This window comes from Candoia aspera, chromosome 10 (genome assembly GCF_035149785.1).
Source record: "Candoia aspera isolate rCanAsp1 chromosome 10, rCanAsp1.hap2, whole genome shotgun sequence".
In the NCBI taxonomy this organism is placed as follows: Eukaryota; Metazoa; Chordata; class Lepidosauria; order Squamata; family Boidae; genus Candoia; species Candoia aspera.
Window position 1 is genome coordinate 11373044 of NC_086162.1, and position 19554 is coordinate 11392597.

The 19554-nt window shown below is 41.7% G+C and overlaps 1 protein-coding gene across 3 annotated transcripts in view; it reads left to right on the forward strand.

The window, feature by feature from the left end:
* The window catches only part of RPS6KA1 (ribosomal protein S6 kinase A1), a 109937-nt gene that overhangs the window by 7712 nt on the left and 82671 nt on the right, over positions 1–19554 (forward strand). For 2 of the 3 annotated variants that reach the window (XM_063312482.1, XM_063312483.1), the window contains exon 2: positions 9060–9104. In XM_063312482.1, the coding sequence (XP_063168552.1) occupies positions 9060–9104 (45 nt within the window). Of the gene's footprint in view, positions 1–5883; positions 5969–9059; positions 9105–19554 lie in introns of those variants that run through there. The other variant, XM_063312484.1, reaches the window with a different exon arrangement.

Sequence of the window (19554 nt, forward strand, 5' to 3'; positions counted from 1 at the left end):
ACCAACCGCTTCTCGCACTGAAAAATGAGTGGCTTTTGTCTGTTATAACATAAAGGTGGGAGAAAGAGGAGTAAGATATGAACTTTGGGACCACTGTAGGCATGGCTTGAATCCTAGAATTTGCAATGATTGGCTTCTTGCATTATTAAGGGCTTTTCTAGTATCTGCAGTGAAAGTATCTCAGCAGATCTGTGTCCTTGAATCTCTGGCTGCAAGCCTTTTTTGTGTGAATATCATCTGGGTGAAGCCTGACAGTGACCATGGTAGGCTCCTGTGTGTGCAAGATTTGATCTTTAGCATCTTCAGCTCAGAAATCTTATATCAGACAACAGACTTTGCTTGAAATCACAAGCAAGACCGTGCTCGCCTGGAAAAGCGGTATTTGTTTGGGAGAACCCTATAGCTCTACCCTGGCTTGAGGCTGTTTCCAGTGGCTATATTAAGTGGGTGGCTTGATTTTCTCTTCCAGAAATGTTTTGTTTTACTTTTATGATTGAGAGTCAATAGCCCGAGGAAAGGTTAATCCTGACACATTTGGGGTTTATTCATTAATCCTGCAAGAGAAGAGGGCGGTGTGTTTTTGGCAGGATACAGCCCCAGTTGTACAAACTCTGAGTTTCAGCTGCCTTCTGTAGACTTTGGACCTTTCCAAAACATCAGTCCCATATACACCTGCCGATATAGATACTTTAGTAATGAATTTGCTAAAAGCAAATAATCAGTATTCTAAATAGCAGATACAAGAGCTTGAGGAACAATGCTATTGATCTGTTTGTTTAAGAAATATTTAATATGTTGCTTTGTACAAAGGAGGGAGAAATTCCTGTTTCCCTCATTCAAACAAACAAAGGTTTTTAAATACAAGAAACAGATGAAGTGATGTTCATGAATGTTAGTTATATTAAGAATACCTGTAAGCTTTTTGTTCATTTATTTGTTTGTTTCTTAAAAGTTCAATCATGTGCTGGATGGACAGTATAAAGTCTGTGGGTGTTTTCTAATGCAATGTTTGGAGAAGCATTTTTTAATTTGGAGAGCCTTTGGCAAAAAATGTTGCCTGAAAGGTATTGCAGTGGCACTTTGAGGTCCCCTTCCTCTGGTTTTGATTGTATGCTGGTACCTGCCCTCTTACAAAAGGGATTGTTTCAAGGATCCCCAGTAGAATACCCTTGACTTCCTTCAACCCTTGCAACATTTCCCCCCTTAAAGAGCAGACTAGTGTAAGAGCAAACACGTTCACACACACACACACACACACACACACACACACACGGAAATCACATGCCTCAACCATACCATTGACCTTGATGCATACTTCCTCTGTAACGTGTATCCGTTTTGTGCTGCTGTAATTGTCATAGGCTCTCCTAAAGAGCTCTGGGCAGTGTTTTTGGAACATGCTGAAAATCCTCCTTTACAGATCCTTAAGCTCCCATATTTATCTTTGTAGTTGTTTTTAGAAATGCAGTTGTCACATAAAATGAACTCTTTTGGTCTTCAGTTGTGCCCTCCAGACCAACACTTAACAAAAACTGCTGTGCTCTGAACATGACATAATACAACCTAATATCTCAGTCTCCAGGGATATTTGAACATAGCTTGATTCTTCTAGGTCTGTGCACATAAAATGTTGTGTTTTAGATTTACAGGAGTTAGCTTTTTTTGCATGGGCAGAATTGATAGATGCCAGTCCTTTAGTGTCGGCGTTAATGAGTTTCTGATCCTAATGCATGCGCCTCTTCACTTGTCCTGAATCAAAATTGTATTTATGTTGTTGAAATACACTTCCAGGTTGATACAAGAAGTCAGGAGTTGCGTGAGGATATATCAAAAAGCAGAACTTAAACCAATCAACCTAGCAGAAAGTTGTGTGTAAAACAGCTTTGCAAACAAGTCTGTGAAAGCTATGCACGCAGCTGTTTGTTGATGTCCCCTGCCTACTTTCTGTAAAGTTTCTGTACTTGATGATGGTCTGGAGATAATTCTTCTTTGCCACAGGAGACCAAGTATTTATTTAAGCTGTATGTAAACTGTCTCTCGTTAGCATGGAGACTTTATTACTTTGACCCTAAGTGCAATTTTCTTCTCAGAGAGCTGGATTCAAATCTGCAGATCCTTTTGGATGAAGCACCTGCTCTTTGATTCTGAAGTAGGTGGACTTTACTTTTCTTGTAAAGTACTAGCATCCTAATCAAGGAACAGGAAAGACAGTACCTTCCAAATATTTGGGGCTTCGGATCCTATCAGATTCAGCCTTAGTGGCTAGTGGCAAGGGATTGTAAACACTGTGCTCCAAAGCATCAGAAGAGTACCAGGTTGCTTCCCCTTGGATTAAACAAGGCTCAGATCCTAGATGCAAGATGTTGCTGAATGACTCCCAGCATCCTCAGTAATGAGGAATGCTGGGAATTGTTGATGGAGCTCATCAGCATCTGGGGGGGCCCTTTTAGTGTTCAGCTCTAAGTCAGGTTTGCTTCTCTAAACTCAAAACATTCCATTTATTGTTTCCTTCTGACCTTGATTAGACCCACAATTTGGGCAAAGTAAAAATACTGTATCTCTGCAGAGCCTCAAAGTTTAAGTCCAAGGTGGGCAACCCATGGGCTGAATGTAGCCCCTTTATTTGGAACCCCATCTATGGCCCTGCCCTACTGCTGAAAATTGGGGATGCAATTTCCTCCTGTTTTCAGGCTGAAAAAAAAAAAGAGGAAACAAGTCTTCACAAAGGTTTTGCATACCTAAAACATTCTCTCCAGTCTTCCAATTGAGGGAAAAAATGATCCCACCCACTTTTATAAGTATGGCAATCATAAATTTATTGTTGCGATTGCAGGTCATAATGACATAGCATAACATTTAATGAAAAGAATGAAAGAACTGATGTAATGTGGTGTTACTGCCTCTGCCTTCTTGTGGCTCCTGCATCAAAAATAATTTCCCCCCACCCACAAGTGCATCTCCAGCCATAAAAGGATTACCAATCTCTGCTTTAGTTCTACAAGTATTGCTACCTTGTAGATACTTTTGTGTCTATAACACCCTTTCTCCCCCACCCTGGTGGTCTAGGGGCATCTTTCCCTGGGAACTGGGTTGATTTGGGGATGGTCTGTGGGACAAATCTCTCCAGTTCTGGTCTGTTTTCCAACTAACATGGCACATGGATGCCTCCACCCACAAAGGGCCAAAACTGAATGTTTGCTTTGATTCTCTGTATATGTCCTGTCTGTCTGTCTGAATGTATATTTATATTCTATCTACATGTAGCACCAGTTGTAGCACCACATTCACCCTTCTTCTTTGGGCCAAAACTCCTGTGTGTGGCAGGCAGAAATGGTTGCATTTCTGACTTCTGCATCTCCATGTTGGTTAAGGCATTGCCTGTTGACTTTTGGTCTACAATGGGGGGGGGGGGTAGAGGCATGGGCAATCTGTAGTGGGCAAGGAGTTAGCAGCTCAAGGCTGGAATGTAGATTATATAAATCATTCTGGAAACCTTGCCATGGTGGCCTTTAAAAGATGTATTCAAACCTTTTGGGTGTCTGAGTCACATGGTAGGGTGTTATTGAGGTTGTGTGGATGGTGGAGGTGGGAAAATGCTATATTTGTATTTGGAAGTGTTAGTAACTTAGTTTTAAAGACCAGTCACCCACGTGTGTATGCATGTACTTCCTGCCCTGTTTCTAGCTCCTGATTCTGCTTTGCATGGTTAATCTCTAACTTATGATGGCACTGGGGAAGAATTTATAACCACAATAAATAGCAGAACTTTTATTTCGAATATATCAGATTTTAAAATCTTTTCCTGCATGCTAAAATTCATTCCATTTGTGAACATTTCTCCTTCCTTTAGTGCAAAGATGGGAGGTCCACAGGTTCTGGGTGGTCCTCAATGCTATTCCAGATACCCCATCAAAAATGGATGGCAAATTACCCCAAAAATCCACAATGCGATATTCTGCTGTTCTCAGATGGAAAGAAAAATGCTAAGCATTAACATGAGTTTAAATTATTAAAATAAGCCTGATGTACCACTTTCCCAACTACTAAACATTGTGAGTGGTTGCAATAACAGATTGGAATCATAGAATTTTACAGTTGGAAGGAACTTTAAAGATCGTCATGTCCAGTTCCCTGTCAGGACAGGGACTCTCATGCCATGTCATACAAATGGCTGTCTAACCTTTATTAGCAAACCTCTAGTAATAGAGCGCCCATGACTCCAGGAAGCTTAATAGCTGTCATTGTCAGGAAATTGGTCCTTACAGCATTTCAGGTTTTGTAATGGTATGTGGGAATCACCTTGAGGGACAGGGGAAGAGAGGCTACCTAGGGAAAAGAGATAAAAGAGGGAGGAGCCCACAGCTGCTTAACAGACCGAGAAAGAAACTTAGGAAGGGTCCGCCCTAATTGATCGGGCTGTAAAAAGGGACTGCAGGAGATCTGTGTTTTCAGACCTGCAAGATTCTGTTAATGCAGCCTTACAATACAGTAGAATGAGCTCGTCTGGTCGTATTTCCTGCCTGGTTTACCAGGGAGGGCTGACAAGTTTGGATCTCCCCCTGTATCTTGGGAACGATGCAGAACAAATCCAGACCCTCGTTCCTGTGACAGCCTGATCTGAGAGCTGCAGTTTCAGATCAGTGCTTCTTAGACATGAAGTAATTTGGAGTGCATTTTCTCTGTCTCTCTTCTTCTTATTCAAAGGGTTGTTATAAGGCTAAAATAGGGAGATGATCTGTTGCTCTGTCTGAAGGTTGCTGGAGGAAGGGAGCGCAGGCGTATAGGATCAAGAACTTTGTTGGGCGATGTCAGAACGATAAAGTGCTCTTTGCTGAAATGGCTTCTTGGAGGATAGAGACCTTTTTCCACCTCCGGACCTTTAAATGCACAGCCTCCATCGTTTGGCACTCAATTTTATGTGGCATGTCAAAATGTCCGTTCCCCAAATCGGTGAGGATAGGATCCAGGGAAGGCCCAGTTTGACAGTCATTTGAGGGAGTTTTACAAACGGAATGGTTGTCTATATGCCTCCTAAGTTCTGGATAAACCTCAAGACAGGCTGCATCTCTGATATTGTGGCAGTGGTTCTTAAGGCCTAAAGTGGGGCAATAAATACTCCATATTTTGGAGTTGCAGGGCTGTGTGTATGCTCATTAGGAGCTTAATTTTCCTCCCTCTCCATTCCCAACAGAAGAAAAGGTGTGTGTGTGTGTTTAAATACCTCTACTGTGCACCTTCGGAGTTAGAGAAATCTAAAAGGAAAACTTCCCCTTTTTTCTTTCACTAACACCTCCAGCCCTCTTAGATGTGCTCACTGAAATGAATTATTAGAGTCTTGCAGTGTGTTTAACAGATTTATTGAAGCATAATTCCAGGGGGATAGCTTATTAGCAGCACACAGCACAGAGGGGTAAGCCTGTTCGTAGCAACATAGAACTAATCGCACAAAAGGTTGGGTTTTTTTTTTTTTTTGCTTCACAGAACTTCAAAGCAACTGGAAACTTCCCATACGTTTCTAAAAGCGACTTTTATGTATAATTCTTTTTTTTTCCTTGTAATTTTTACTAAAGAAGTTTTGAACAGAATAAAAAACAATACAGATTGAAGAAAAGGAGAATAGGGAAAAGTAATAAGCAAGTGAAAAAAGAAATAAAGCAAAAGAACTGGAAAAGGAAAAGAAAAAAGTAATAAAGAAGTGGCTTCCAATCTTCTTAACAGCAGTTATAGGTGCATTTATATTTTATCCTCTCTGTCTGAGGTTACGTCGTAATTTCCTTCTTTCCAGAATGTACCCTTTCTAATCATCTAATCCATAAATCACCAGTTCATTTTTTTTTCTTTTTTCAGCAAAAAGTCCATAAGGGGTTTCCAGTCATTAATAAATGTAGTCGTTGATTTTTCTCTAAGCAAACAAGTTAATTTTGCCACCTCTGCTAGTTCTATCATCTTCACCAACTGTTCCTCTGTGGTAGGTGTTTCAGAGTCTTTTAGTTCTTGCACATATAGTAGTTTTGCAGTGGCGATCCTGTATAAAAATAATCTTCCAGGGCTTATGTATAATTCTTACAGAAATTGACATCCAGTGGCCTCAGAGCCCTCCCTCCCAGGGAATATGTAATTGTTTTCTGAGTAGAGGAGCAACCAATTAAATACACGGAAAACGTGGTGTTCGTAATAACTGTTAATTTCATTTCATTTGAATGACGTGAATAAATCTGATTTAGCTTTCAGCCTGGTCCCACCCTTGGCTGAAGTACGGTCCTGGCTTGAAAATATTGCACCCGGTGCTATGACAAAATTCCACGCCAGCCTTTGGAATTGCAGCGTTCAGGAGCTCTTTCCTTTCTGCTTACATGAGCACGGGCTGGATGAGAAACCTGCATCAACAAGGGCAAAGTCTTGGCTTCTGCAGAGACTGCACTTTACTCCAACAAGCTCAGGTTAATGGAGGGTAAATTAGGATAAGGAGAAACAAGAGCACCAGTTCTTGGAGAGGGTAGGTTGAGGAAAGACGGCCAGATTGTAGGCAGGCTAATAACTGAAAGAAACAGTTGACGTTAAGCAAGATTTGGTGGGGGTGGAGGAAAGGTGAAACAGGCTGCTTCCTTGCCTGTGGTGGTGGCATTCTTATGAATATATTGCTTTCCTACTCTCTGAGGATATAAATGTTTAACCTGATTTTATTTAAGCCTTATAACCTTTTATTCTAACACAGGACAGAAGAGGGACTCAGTCAGGCATTGAGGTGATAGGGTATGAATGTGCCGGAGAACTGGATTACAATCCAGTTTGCTTTTTTGTTAGTGCCTGATTTCCTGGACTGAGTTTGGGTCTTTCCATCTGGGTCAAGGATTCAATAAATCAAACTCTCCTCTTGTAAAGGATTTCTGTGATTGAATTGTCTCTGGCCCACCTACCTGCCAGGATGGCCTCTTACTGGAACATTCTTGGGGTGACATATTTAATTATTTTAACTAACAAAGGAGAATCTTGCCCAGGGTATTGTACAATGGTGCTACTTGGCAGATAACACTTTTAACGTTTTGCTTTTGCCATTCATGATGTGGTCCAAACTGGTCTTATAGGTAGGCTACAGACCAGTTTGGCTGGCTTAAGAGGAAACACAGTGTGCTGTTAATGGATTGAAGGTCATTTCCCATCTTTTGCACTGTTTAGGACCTCACCAGCAAACACTGACGCTGCCTTTTGCATTCCACTGAAGTTGGGTTTTTCCCCTCCTAAAGCAGGTTCAGAATGAGGAAAAGGTCATGTTAAAATGGCAAGCATCCTAATGCCACAGAATCTCCCTCCCCTTCCCCACAACTATTCACAGCTGAGAATACGCTTCCTGCCCTTCGCTTGAACTGGTATGACAGTCTGTTACTCTTGGATAGATTTCAGGCTATAAAACTGGCTTGCAGTGAAATGCAATGAGCGTGCTGGACTATTGTTCCGGGTGCCTGCAAACCATACCTTCTTTCAAGATGTTCCATTCCATTCCATGCATATGCAATCTCTCTCTCTCTCTCTCTCTCTCTTTTACACGCCCCCCTGAGATACTTCCTGTATACTTTTCACAAGTTGTCAGTTGACATTCTGTACCCATTAAACTTGGACTTGTTTAATGGGTACAGAATGTTGATTGAAAGCTCACTGATCTATTTTGAGGGTGGTGTTCTCCGTCCCTTCAACTTTTGCAATACTTCTAGAAACATTGGGGTTCCCCTACCTCTTCCTCTTATTAGTGGGTGTTTCTACTTTCATGACCACACCTGGAGAATGAATTCAACATGAGTATATTGGGTAAGAATAGGATTAGTAGCCCTACTCTGGCTCGGTATGAATATGGGCATGTCTCCCTGAGAAGGAGATCTCCTCAGAGCAGCAGTTCAGGCAGATCTAGTGGGCAAGCTCGGTTATGAAGCCAGAATAACCATCTGTTTCTCTTAACTAACCTTTGGCCATGCAGTTCTGCACAGTGACCAGGGGCTACAATCCTGCATTGGATCTCTGCCTTGGCAAGACACAGTGACTGCATTCATATGTACAATGGACCTAACTATTTAGCTTACTTAGCTAGGATGTGAATTAGCACTGTGCTGATGCATATAGCCTGCTGCTGAAATAACTGTTAAACAAAGCAAGGAGGATTAGTTCTCTGGTTTGAATTCCCTGGTTTGAATTAGTTTCCGTATGAATTCAGGCTAATGGTTTATTCTACCCAAACAAGCTAGGATTCATAATAATCATTGTTGCTTTAAGAATCGCATCTTGCTGAAGCCTAGTCATCAGTAATTCTAGATTAGGAAGCCACTTGAAAATGTTCTGGCCATTCATGCTTTGTTTACCTGCTCATGTGAAGCAAGAAACAAGATATTTTATGAGATGCTGTGGTGCTTGTTCCCATTTTAGTTCAATAAATCAAACTTTGCGGCTTCTAGCTGTGTAAGAAAATGCATAGAGGTAGTCCTTGCTTAATGACCACAACTGAGACTGGAATTTTCTTGCTAAGCGAAGCAGTCATTAAGCGAATCTGACCTGATTTTATGACCTTTTTTGTGGTGGTTGTTAAGCAAATCACTGTGGGCATTAAGTGAACCATGTGGTCATTAAACGAATCATGTGGTTTCCCATAGATTTTGCTTGCCAGAAGCCAGCTGGGTAGGTTGAACATGGCAATCACGTGACCATGTGACACTGTGACGGTCATAAATGCGAACTGGTTGCCAAGCGCTCAAATGGTGATCAGGTGACCATGGGGACGCTGTGATGGTTGTAAGTCTGAGAACTGGTTGTTAGTTTTTTAAGCACCACTGTAAGTCTGAACCATCACTAAACAAATCATTGCTAAGCGAGGACTACCTGTAACTTCTAAAGTTGGCAGTTCAAACCAATGACAGGTAAAACATCTTGTTTCTACAAAAAGAACTTGAACCGTGGATGTTTTCTTTAGGCTTGAAGCCAAAAAAAGGATTAGACATCAAGCAGGACTTAAGACAGCGTTGATTTTTTAATGCTAGGCCCCTTGCTAATGGATGCTTGGCTCTTTTGCTTTGCAGAATGGACAGGCAGCTCCAGAAGAAAGAAAAGAGACTTTGCCAAAGGTAAGACACCAGATGTGAACTTTTTTGCTGCTCTTTATAGCACAATATTTCCTGCTCAATACAGTTGGCCTGAGTTTGCTTAGTAGGATTAAATCAAATGTAGTGCCCATATATTTTGGATTTCCAGTTTCCATCAGCAGATGAGAGAAGGACTAAGGAGCATCCTTATCTGGAAGGACAGTTTCCTAAATTTTGGTTTAAAAGATGCTAATTTTTTTTCAGTCTTGATTGAAGGAAAGCAAAAATAATCCTCTATATGTACCAAAAAAATCCTATTTCCTCATGTACATCTTGATGTAGTCAAAATGGTTCTAACCCACAGCACAAAAAGATTATACCAGCAGCCTTAGAGGAATGCCAAGTTTTGCAAAAATGTGAAAAAGCCCCCCACCACAAAATCACAACCCAATGTGGACACAGCCTGCTGAATGGGCCTGGAATGCTGATGGGTTCTTGGTAGGGAATGAAAAAAAATCAAGAAAGAATTCTTTTGGGGTATTTTGTTGCCTTCACCAGTCGTCACCTTCCCCAGCAAGCTGGGTACTCATTTTACCGACCTCGGAAGGATGGAAGGCTGAGTCGACTTGAGCCGGCTACCCAAGAGTCCGGCTTCCGCTGGGATTGAACTCGAGTTGTAGGGAGAGTTTCGGTTGCAATGCTGCCGCCTACCACTCTGTGCCACACGGCAAACCACCCCACTGCAGTCTGCCAAGAAAACGTCACAAAAGCGGCGTCCCCCCAAAGGGTCAGACATGACTCGGTGCTTGCACAGGGACCTTTCACATCACCATTTTGTTGCCAGCAGAAATCTGTTTCTGCTTTGTAAGCTGCAGATCAGAACTTTTAGTATTCTGCAGTCTGAATAAAATTTAATGCTAACTCAGCCCTGCCCATCTCTTTTCTTGCCTCATGCTCTTATTTGCCTGATGCAGATGTTCAGATTCCTTTCAGTCTTCTGAAAAGGAGGACAGGCCAGGTTGCAGCGGAGGAGATCAGAGACAAGGGAGTCCAGTGCTTGGGATCTGCTGAGAAGGTTGCACTCATCATACTTCAGTCCATAAACTGCTTGGCCTTTTTCTGCCGCAGCGGTGCTAAGCCCTGGGTCTGTTTTCTGTCAGAATCTGTTGCTAAAAACTGTCTGACTTGTCTGTAACTCTCCTCCTCTTCCACTTAAATATTGTCAGGATAATGAGAAATTCTTTTTCTTTCTAGAGATTTCCTTCTACCAATTATGGATGTTGCAAGATTCCGCTGGCCTACACAAATACTTTCATTTCTCTCGAAAAGGTTGCTTAACCTCTTTGTTCTAAAACAAGGAAAAGGTGTGATCAACTGTGTGTCTGATCCAGCAAGAGAAGCAGAGGCAGCTTATCGTGCTGTATGTCAGAGCCAGGGTGAACAGTGAGATTTCGGAGAGTAGGACCGGGGTATCCCAGGGGGGTGGGGTTATGAATATTCTCCCCCCTGGGGGGAGGCTGGCTCCATCGCTTCTGATCTTCCACAGGTCCCTCAAGACTTGGTGGTGTCATCAGGCCTGGGGACCCCAGGGAATGTGTGAACTGGTGACGTGGCTCCCTTCACCTACTATTTCTTTGTCTTGGCTTTGTTTTTTTATATACTTTTAATGTTTTTTGATAGTAGCGATGATAACCGTTTTTAGGTATTTATTGTTTTAGCTTTGCTGAATGCCGCCCAGAGCCACTTGTTGTGAGATGGGCGGCTATATATTTGACAAATTGGACAAATAGATATGATGTGATTCATCCCTGCCCTTTTTTACATATATAGCACATGAAAAAAGGAGTGAGGCTTTGATTGTGTGGGTTTGACTTCCCTATGGACATCCCTGGATTAGAGTAGAATAATTAAAATGCCAGTTGTTTAATGGAAGTTATAATAACGTATATTCTGTGTTTGTTTTCCCCAACCATTTGCATGATAATTAGTAAGTCCTCACGTGAGGACTTCAGTCTTGGGCTGTTTTTGAGTTTTTGTGTATGGTTCTAAATGTTTTAACCATTATAAACTGCCCAGAGTGGATGGGAGTCAGGCGGCATATAAATTTAATAAATTATTATTATTGTTGTTATTAGTAATAGTAATAGTAGTAGTAGTTTTATTCTAACAGGACACCAGATTGCAGAAGGCTAATCCTAGTGAATTTACCTTTTCTGTTGTTTTCCTCTCTAAAACTGTGTTTCTCACCCCACGGTAAGTATTATACGAGTAATATGCAGGGATAGTCTAGCTCGGGTGCAGGTGTCCTCCCCAAATTGGGAAAGAGGCCGTGAAAGAAAAGGAAGCATGTTGACCTTCTTAATCCTTCCCATGGATGACCCTGTGCATCTGCTGGGAGGTCAAAAATTTCAAGATGGTGGCTGAAACTATGCAATGAAGCCCTACCCCTCTTTAACACCAGTGGCTATAGACATAAAAAGGGGTGGGGCTTCAGTTGCATGGTTAGGACTGCCGCTTTGACTTTTTTGACCCCCTGCCCAGCAGATACCCTGATGGGTGGAGGTGGGGTGGGAGGACAAAGTGCTGGGATTTTGCTTCCTGCGGAGTTGGCAAGGAACCAGATCAACTCAAGATGCTGGTTCAGATGTTAAAGAGATGGTTGTTGTCAAGTTTTGTTGGGTTCTGCTCCATGGACAGACCTGTTTCTTGCCCATAATGATCTCTCAAATCTCCTGCCAGAGGCTGCCAGCTGGTTCTTCCATCCTGGATCCACAGGATCTGTAATCCAACAGCATAAATCCATGGCATATAATCTCAGGATCTATACTTTTTTTTTTTAAGGATTACATAGGGGAAAGGTCCATCTCTCCATGAAGCCTTAATGAACCGCTGCTCATCAGAGGAAGAGTAGCAAGTTATGCCAAGCATGGGCATCATCAAGATCTTTTTAAAAAATATTAATCGCATTTTTAAAAAGATAAGCAGAAAACAATGAACAAAAGCAATGTTTTTTAAAAATGGTAATACATCTTTTGGATACGCACATTAAGGTCCAAATCTGCCTTTTATTGGGATAAAATGTCTGAGTCTCTCTGAAGTTGCAGCCAAAGCATAAATCTGCTGACAGAAGAGCAAGAAGTTCCCGGCAACTTGATCTCTGGCCATTATCTGATAGATGTTGTAATGCTGGCTGCCTAAAGAGGAAAAAAAGTTTTATGAAATCATGAGCCATTTAGAAGGCTGCCCTCGAGATAGCAGGTTTGATCTTGCTACCTTGGTGATGGGGAGTGTAACTGCGCCTCTTGCTGCCCTTGTAGCCTCTCTTTGGTTGGCCAACCCATACTCCCAGGAGTCTCCTAAAGACTACTGTAGCTCTGCTTCATTGTTGCAGGCTCTAATAACAGAATCTGGAAAGCCTGGCAGAGATTCCCTCTCTCCCCTCTTAGGAATCAGAGCATGGTAATCTTGAGCTTTTTCCTTACCCTCCATAATAGCAGTTGAATTCTTTCTTCAGGGTCATCTCTGGACCCCTCTACACAAGGGGCAGGGTGGAGGGATGACTTAAAAACCAAGTTCCAAGGTGAACTGCCCTGCCCCTCTCTAGACTTCCCAAGGAGTAGCTTATTCCAATTGGAGGCCCTCTCGATATTGGGATTACAACTCCCAGAATTCCTAATCAGCATGGCTGTTGGCTCTCCTGTCTGGGAATTGTGATAGCCTGAACTCACCTAAGAAGGTACTGCCTCAAAATCTGGCACATCTGCTAAGAGTGAAGCAGCACAGTCAGTAGTTTTCCAGAATGCAATTGCTACTCAGTAGGCATATGATGAAGTGCAGAATATAGTATTTGCTGTATATATACTGAGAATACAAGACACATACCTTGTAATTTCTAAAACGCGCTAGAAAAACTCTTCGCTTGGGGGTAAAAATGGCATTGCAGATGCATGTTCCAAGAGCTGCCATTTTCAAAAAAAATCCAGTTCACTTTCTTGCAAACATTTCTTCATTTCCCTGCATCAGTTTTCCCTTTGAGGCCAAGCAAGGATTCAGGGCATCCCCTTCCTCTTGCCGTTCATTTGATACTTTGCCTATTCTCAGTTTCCCAACCTATCTTCTCAGAGATCCAAATAAAGTCAATTTCATAGTCAATTTCACAATGCAATAGGACATCTCCCTGGATTGATTTCCTGGCATAGTCAAGTAAGGTATACTTCTGTAGCAAATTCCCCAAACTAAACTGATAATACAGCAACTCTGAAAGATACTGGTCTCAGGAGGATTCAGATGCCAGAAAGACCCATCATGAAAGCAACTCTTTTGTAGGTAAAATGACCACAAGAGGACAGATAGTTCAAACATGCATTGCATGTTCCATGAGTGAGACAGTTATCACAGTGATGGGACATAAGAACTACATTGATTTGCTTCAAGAGGGAGAAAGATGCCAAATTTATCAGATATTCCCCTGGGTTTCTGGTTCTAATTCCACCACTTGAAAATAGGAACCTCTCTACCCTGGCTTATCTGTGTGTGTGTGTGTGTGTGTGTGTGTGTGCGCGCACACACACACATGCACACCTTCAAGTCAGTCTTGGTTCCTGGCGACTGCCTGGACAAGTTCCTGCAGTTTTCTTGACAAGGTATTTCAGAAGTGGTTTGCCATTGCCTCCTTCCTCAGGCTGAGAGAGAGGGACTGGCCCAAGGTCACCCAGCTGGCTTTGTGCCTAAAGCGGGACTAGAACTCACGGTCCCCCAGTTTTTAGAGTAGTGCCTTAGCCACTACACCAAACTGACTCTCATCCTGGTTATCTATGGAGGTGCTAATATGCTTAGTGACAGCTGCTCTATATTTATTTTGTACATGATCAGGCTGCACTGTTGGGTCAGCATTTATGGCATGTTAGTTCTTGAGTCTGGTGTGGCAAAGCTGCATGTCAGCTTTGTTTGGGAAATATGCCTGGCCCCATCTCCAAGTCTCAGCCAGCCGCAGGGAAGAAATGTTTTCTAAGCCATCATCATCAAAATATGATGAAGCCCATCTGGTGGCACACAAGTTGGACACTTGCTGTGCTGCTTAAACTGAAAGTCAGTCTCCAGGGACCAGATTCACACACACACTAAGCCATGTCTCATGGATCACAAGCACAGTGGTTGAATTTACACAGTATGCTAAGCCATCCTCTCTCCCAGCATTCCTCATTATGGCTTAGTGCAACATGCAGGTCCAGCTAATAACCTTGTAGAAGGGAGAGCTGTAGTCATTTTATTGCATGTATATACTACCTTTCGTTGGGGAATTCAAGGTGGCTTCCACGGGAGTGTTTTCTAATTTTATCCCCATAATGACAGACCTCCAAGGGAAGCTGAGCTGAGATTGAGGGCCCAGCCTCAAGTCACTCCATGGCTCAGTGAAGAGTTGAACCTGAGTCTCCCACCCTTCAGCCGTTATATTACACTAGCTTTTATTCTGGCCCTTGTCACCAGAGTTCTTTTTCAGCTGGCAGTATCTGGAGATTGAACCTTAGGTCTCCTTCTGTGCAAAGCGCATCCTTTCCCACTAAGTTCTGGTGGACAGGCTGTCTGTGAAGGGCCTGTGGGTGTGTCAGAAAAGTCAAGAAAGTCTGCAATTGTGGGATCAGTGCCCCTTTTTTCTTTGCACAGACTCACCTGAGTGAAGTAAAAGATGTTGCATTCTGTTACCTTGAGTATGCAGGATCATTCTACGAGTTCATGGCTCAGTAGACCATCTTCTACCCTGGTGCTAGTTTGGATGTAGGAAAAAAAAGACACCAAATGAATTTTGCAGTATTTCTAGACCTAAATAGAGTCAACATTAGAATGCTCATCAGTATGTATGTAACAAAGCAGTTGGTTTCTTTTTCCTTAATGTTTTCTGTGTTCTTGGACATGCACCCTCCCTCCCTCCCAAAGCACTCTGCCATTAATCCTTGGCATGAAACTGTAAACTCTTCAGTGCCATTAAATAGATATTTCAGTCCTGTGCTCTCTGAGCTACAGGCTCCAATTAATAATTGAATAAGGATCAGCTTTCAAAGCACTGCATTCCTTATAACCAGCTTGGGTTTGTTTTGTTTTCTTTTTCCTGACATTGTAGAAATAGTTTAGTTGCACAGTTGCACAGCTTCTGCCTATTCTGGAATCTCTAAGGTTTCTTGTCTGGTTTTTTTGTAAAACTGCATTCAGATTCTTAAAAAAAAAAAAAAAGACAAACAGAAACTTTTCCTGATTCTCAAATCCTGTTCATAACAATTGGGGAACAAGTCTGCAGCTTTAAAGAAATTTTGGGAGAAAAATAGCATGCATTCTCACTTTGTTTGAGTGTCAAAGGTTGGTTCTGTACATTAGATGAAGCCATGGTTTTGTTTTAGCCATGGTTTGTTGAATAAACCCCAATGCATATTAAACCACAAAGCACAGTAAGAAAAAAAAATCAAGTAAACTACATGCAGCTCCCTGCATTTCTTTTCAGCACTCTGAGCAACTCTGTTGTGGATTGGGCCATCATTTTGGGGCTGAGCAGGTGGAAGTGGATTTCTTAGCCACGTTGAAGCTTATGTTAATCATTTCACTCTTCAAAAAATCCAGCCTCCCAAAAGATAGGGATGCCCTCAAATTCAGCTTGATTTATGGACAAGTTTGAGAGCCAGTTTGGTGTAGCGATGAAGGCACCAGCTAGAAACCAGGAGGCAGTGAGTTCTAGTCCTGCCTTGGGTACAAAACCAGCTGGGTGACCTTGGGCCAGTCACACTCTCTCAGCCCCAGGGAGGAGGCAATGGCAAACCACTTCCAAAATCTTGCCAAGAAAGCCGCAGGGATTTGTCCAGGCAGTCACCAGGAGTCAAGATTGACTAGAAGGCATCAAATAAATAAATAAGGACAAGTTCATGTAGTTCTTTGGCAACCATGTGGAGTTGGTTGGCCACTGTTATTTCCAGGACATTTTTTGAATTTCCAATCCAGACTATAGTTCTGGGTTTCCTCTCTCAGTACTGCCCAGGCCCAACCTTGCTTCGCATTCAGGCCTGGACAGGTGCTGTCACATCCTGAGATTAAACAAGCTTAATGTTTGGTCCTGCCATTAACATCAAGGCATCACTGGCCACTTCCTTGTTGCCTTGTGGTTGCACTTTCTTTTTTCAAGTGCAGCCTGTGGCTAGAAAAATGGTGGTGTGGCTTGTGTGGACTGTAAACCCTGACAGATTATATATAGCAAGCAAATAATCACTTTTCAGAGGCCTGTGCAATTGTAACCCAGCCAATTCGCTGGACATGTTTAGTAAATCAGGAATATTGGGGTGGGGAGGCTATCTGCTCTCCCTTCATATATTATACCAAGGTCTGTTCCCCCAACACATACCTTTACATACACTTTCCCTTTTTTCAGTAGCAAATTGGAGTTGGCATTCCTGGTTAAAAACAAGTTTTGCAGTTTCTGGCTTCAGATAATCAAATTCAGTCAACACAGTACTTGAGTTAATCAAGCATGTCCCTTTTATTGCACTGGGGACAAATCTTAATACTGACAGATCAGAGAGTTTCTAAGATGTGTTACCTGTTGTTAGATGCCAGAAGAAAGAGGGTTGTATAAGGATTCATTACCTGTTAAGAATATTGAATAAGCATCAGGAGAACTGGAGTCTGCTCTATTTTCAGAGAGCAACAACAACAACATAACTTGGATTTCAGCACGTGGTGGATGTCCAATATAACAGCCTGAACCCTTTTTATGAATAGATGAAGTCCAAAGAGGAAACTTCCTTGATTTCAATTTTTCTGCTTAAGATCTTAATCTTAGGAGCCCACCTTTCCATTTGTGTGCTCCAGTTTGGATTTGAGAGAGGGATGTTGAGCACAAAAATGTTTTGATCCCAATCCAGTTGTCTCTCTGCCTCTTTTATGCCCCAGTGAAATCAATAACAATTCTCAGTTGGAGTGTGAAATGGGCCAAATTCCTGTGTGTTGTAAGGGGAGAGGCTGGTGTAGGATCATAGTACCAGCTCCCCAGCTGAATTTGCATGTGTTAAATTGCATGCCTGCATATAGTACAAAAGTGTGCAAGAGCAGGTTAAGCAGGGAGAGCTAAGATGCATTCTGCTGTATTTTTATAGTTTAATGATAAACTTAATCCTTGGATCACTTGGACTACACTCCAGAAAGTCAACTGTATTTGTATTTAATCTGGGGCCTCAGATTGATGAGAGTGTAACTACCATTCTTTTTGACTTCTCTTGGTTTCATTGTGAGACTTAGCTGAGTTTAATAACTATCATATTCAACAGTATTGTTTCATTTTGTAACATATGTGTACTTTACAATTTATTGTACTGCCTTCTTAATACGTTTAATTAGGATACACGTAAAGAAAGAGAGGTTTTAGGGAGGTTTTAGGCTACACAAATCAATTGCTTTGCTAGTCTAGCACATTGTGCAAATTCAAATATAGGCTGTCTTCTCATTTTCTAACTCCTGATGCCTTTTGCATTCTTCATCAGCCCTTACCTGCTCAACCATGTGGCAGCCAGAATTATTGCAAGGATCTGGTCTGTGCTCATTTCAACTGAAATAGGAGACATTGCAAGACTTTTGTGCAGAAATAATTTTCCCCAGGTGTTCCAATGTATTTTGATCTATGTAATTTAGCTTCTCCTTCCTATATGCTCTGTTTTTTAAAAAGGTGCTTCCAATATTTGCTAATTGCTGACACTTAATATCTTTCTAATTGCCAATGATAAAATTGCTTCTGAAAATTGTTAATAAAGCCACAGCTCTACCAGATCTGCCTGATACACCTGATACAGTAGTCTGTCTAAGTGGTCTGTTTCCCATTTTGCTATGGGAAAATGTTTTTAAAACTTGTGTTGGATTATGACTCCCATCATCCTCAGTCAGCAGTGTTCAAGCAGAGGATGATGGGAGTTATCCCTGAAAACATCCGTAGGGCACCAGGTTGGTAACGGGTTCCGTGCCTTCCGTGACAGCAGCTCCAGCTTGAGGCTAACGCAGTGATTTTAAAATGTTCAAGCGGTTATTACATTGTGGTATTTACCGAGCAAAGAATGAGATGTAATCCCTCCTGCAGTCTTGAAAGGTAATATTGGAGAACAGTGTTTCCTGTCATGTATTCTGAGCTGTTTCAAGGTCAAAGACATACTGAGTGTGAAGAAAATGTATACCTTCCTGGCTTGGTTACTGCTGATGCTTTTGTTTTCAGCAGATTCATGTTTTACTATAGGGTAGCCTTTCCTGACTTTAACATTTCCAGATATGTGGGCTGGAATTCCCAGAATTCTCAGCAATGGCCACAGTGGCTGGGAATTCTGGGAGCTACAGTATGTCCATACCTTTGGAGGTAACTAGGTTGGGTGAGCCACTGTAGGGGTTCTAAGGGTTTTAGAAATGGTATCTGTAATATTTCAACCATGGTTAGGCCTTGTAGTCTTCACAGAAGATATCTGTGTTGTGAAAGAAGACTGTGCATCCCAACTTTAGTCTTCCACAAACTCTTAATATATGATTGATTGATTGATTGATAGATAGATAGATAGATGTATTCTGACAGACAAAATTTATTTCAATCAGTGACCAGATAAAACAGAATATATGTATAAACTAAATACAGCAACAATAATCCACATATCCATCAAAAATGGAAAAGGTGAATATTGTATGAATGTATTATGAACTCTACTAGTCCAAAATATTGAAATAACTATGAAATAAGATTAGAGTAATGGGTGTCAGTTTTTCGTTCCTACATAACAGAAGATAAGTGAACCAGGTATGAAGATGTCAGTTATGTGTGGTAGTCAGTTGTTTGCACGCATTCACAGCAGCCATGCAGAACATTGCTACACTTTGGGTGATAAAACTTTTCTTGTCTGATAAGAAATCAACACGAAGTTCCTCCAAATAATTTGGTTCATGTAGCAAAAGAGGAAGTATGAGTTTTCTTTGGGTATCATTGTAAAAGCAGTGGTGCAGCAGCATGTGAAGAACAGGTTCAACCAAGCCATCACCACAAGGACAGGTTTGGCTAATCATGGGGGTTTAATTAAATCTCCAGTCTAAAACACCGAGGGTAGACTATTATATCCGACTTTGAAGAAGAATCTTTGTTGGGTTGGAGAGATTAGTGAGTTGATGTAATTGGCTGGTTTCCACCAAACATGGCTGAACTGAGGTTGGACAGCATTTTATATGATCATATCATGAGTAATATTGCATGAGAATCGTGGCTTGTATGTGTATATATATCTGCTGAACATAATGCAGGCTAGTGTACTTATTGGGTATTAGGGGTGAGTGCTGCTCTCTTATCTGGCTTGGTCTTAGACTTCAAAGCTAAATACAGAGTCATGGAAAAGATTAGGATGTGCTTCTCGGTGCATAGAGTGTGCATAAGATTGCGTTGTGATGCGCTTTTTTTTTTTAATATAGAAGGAAAATGTGCTTCCCCTCCCCTTAATGA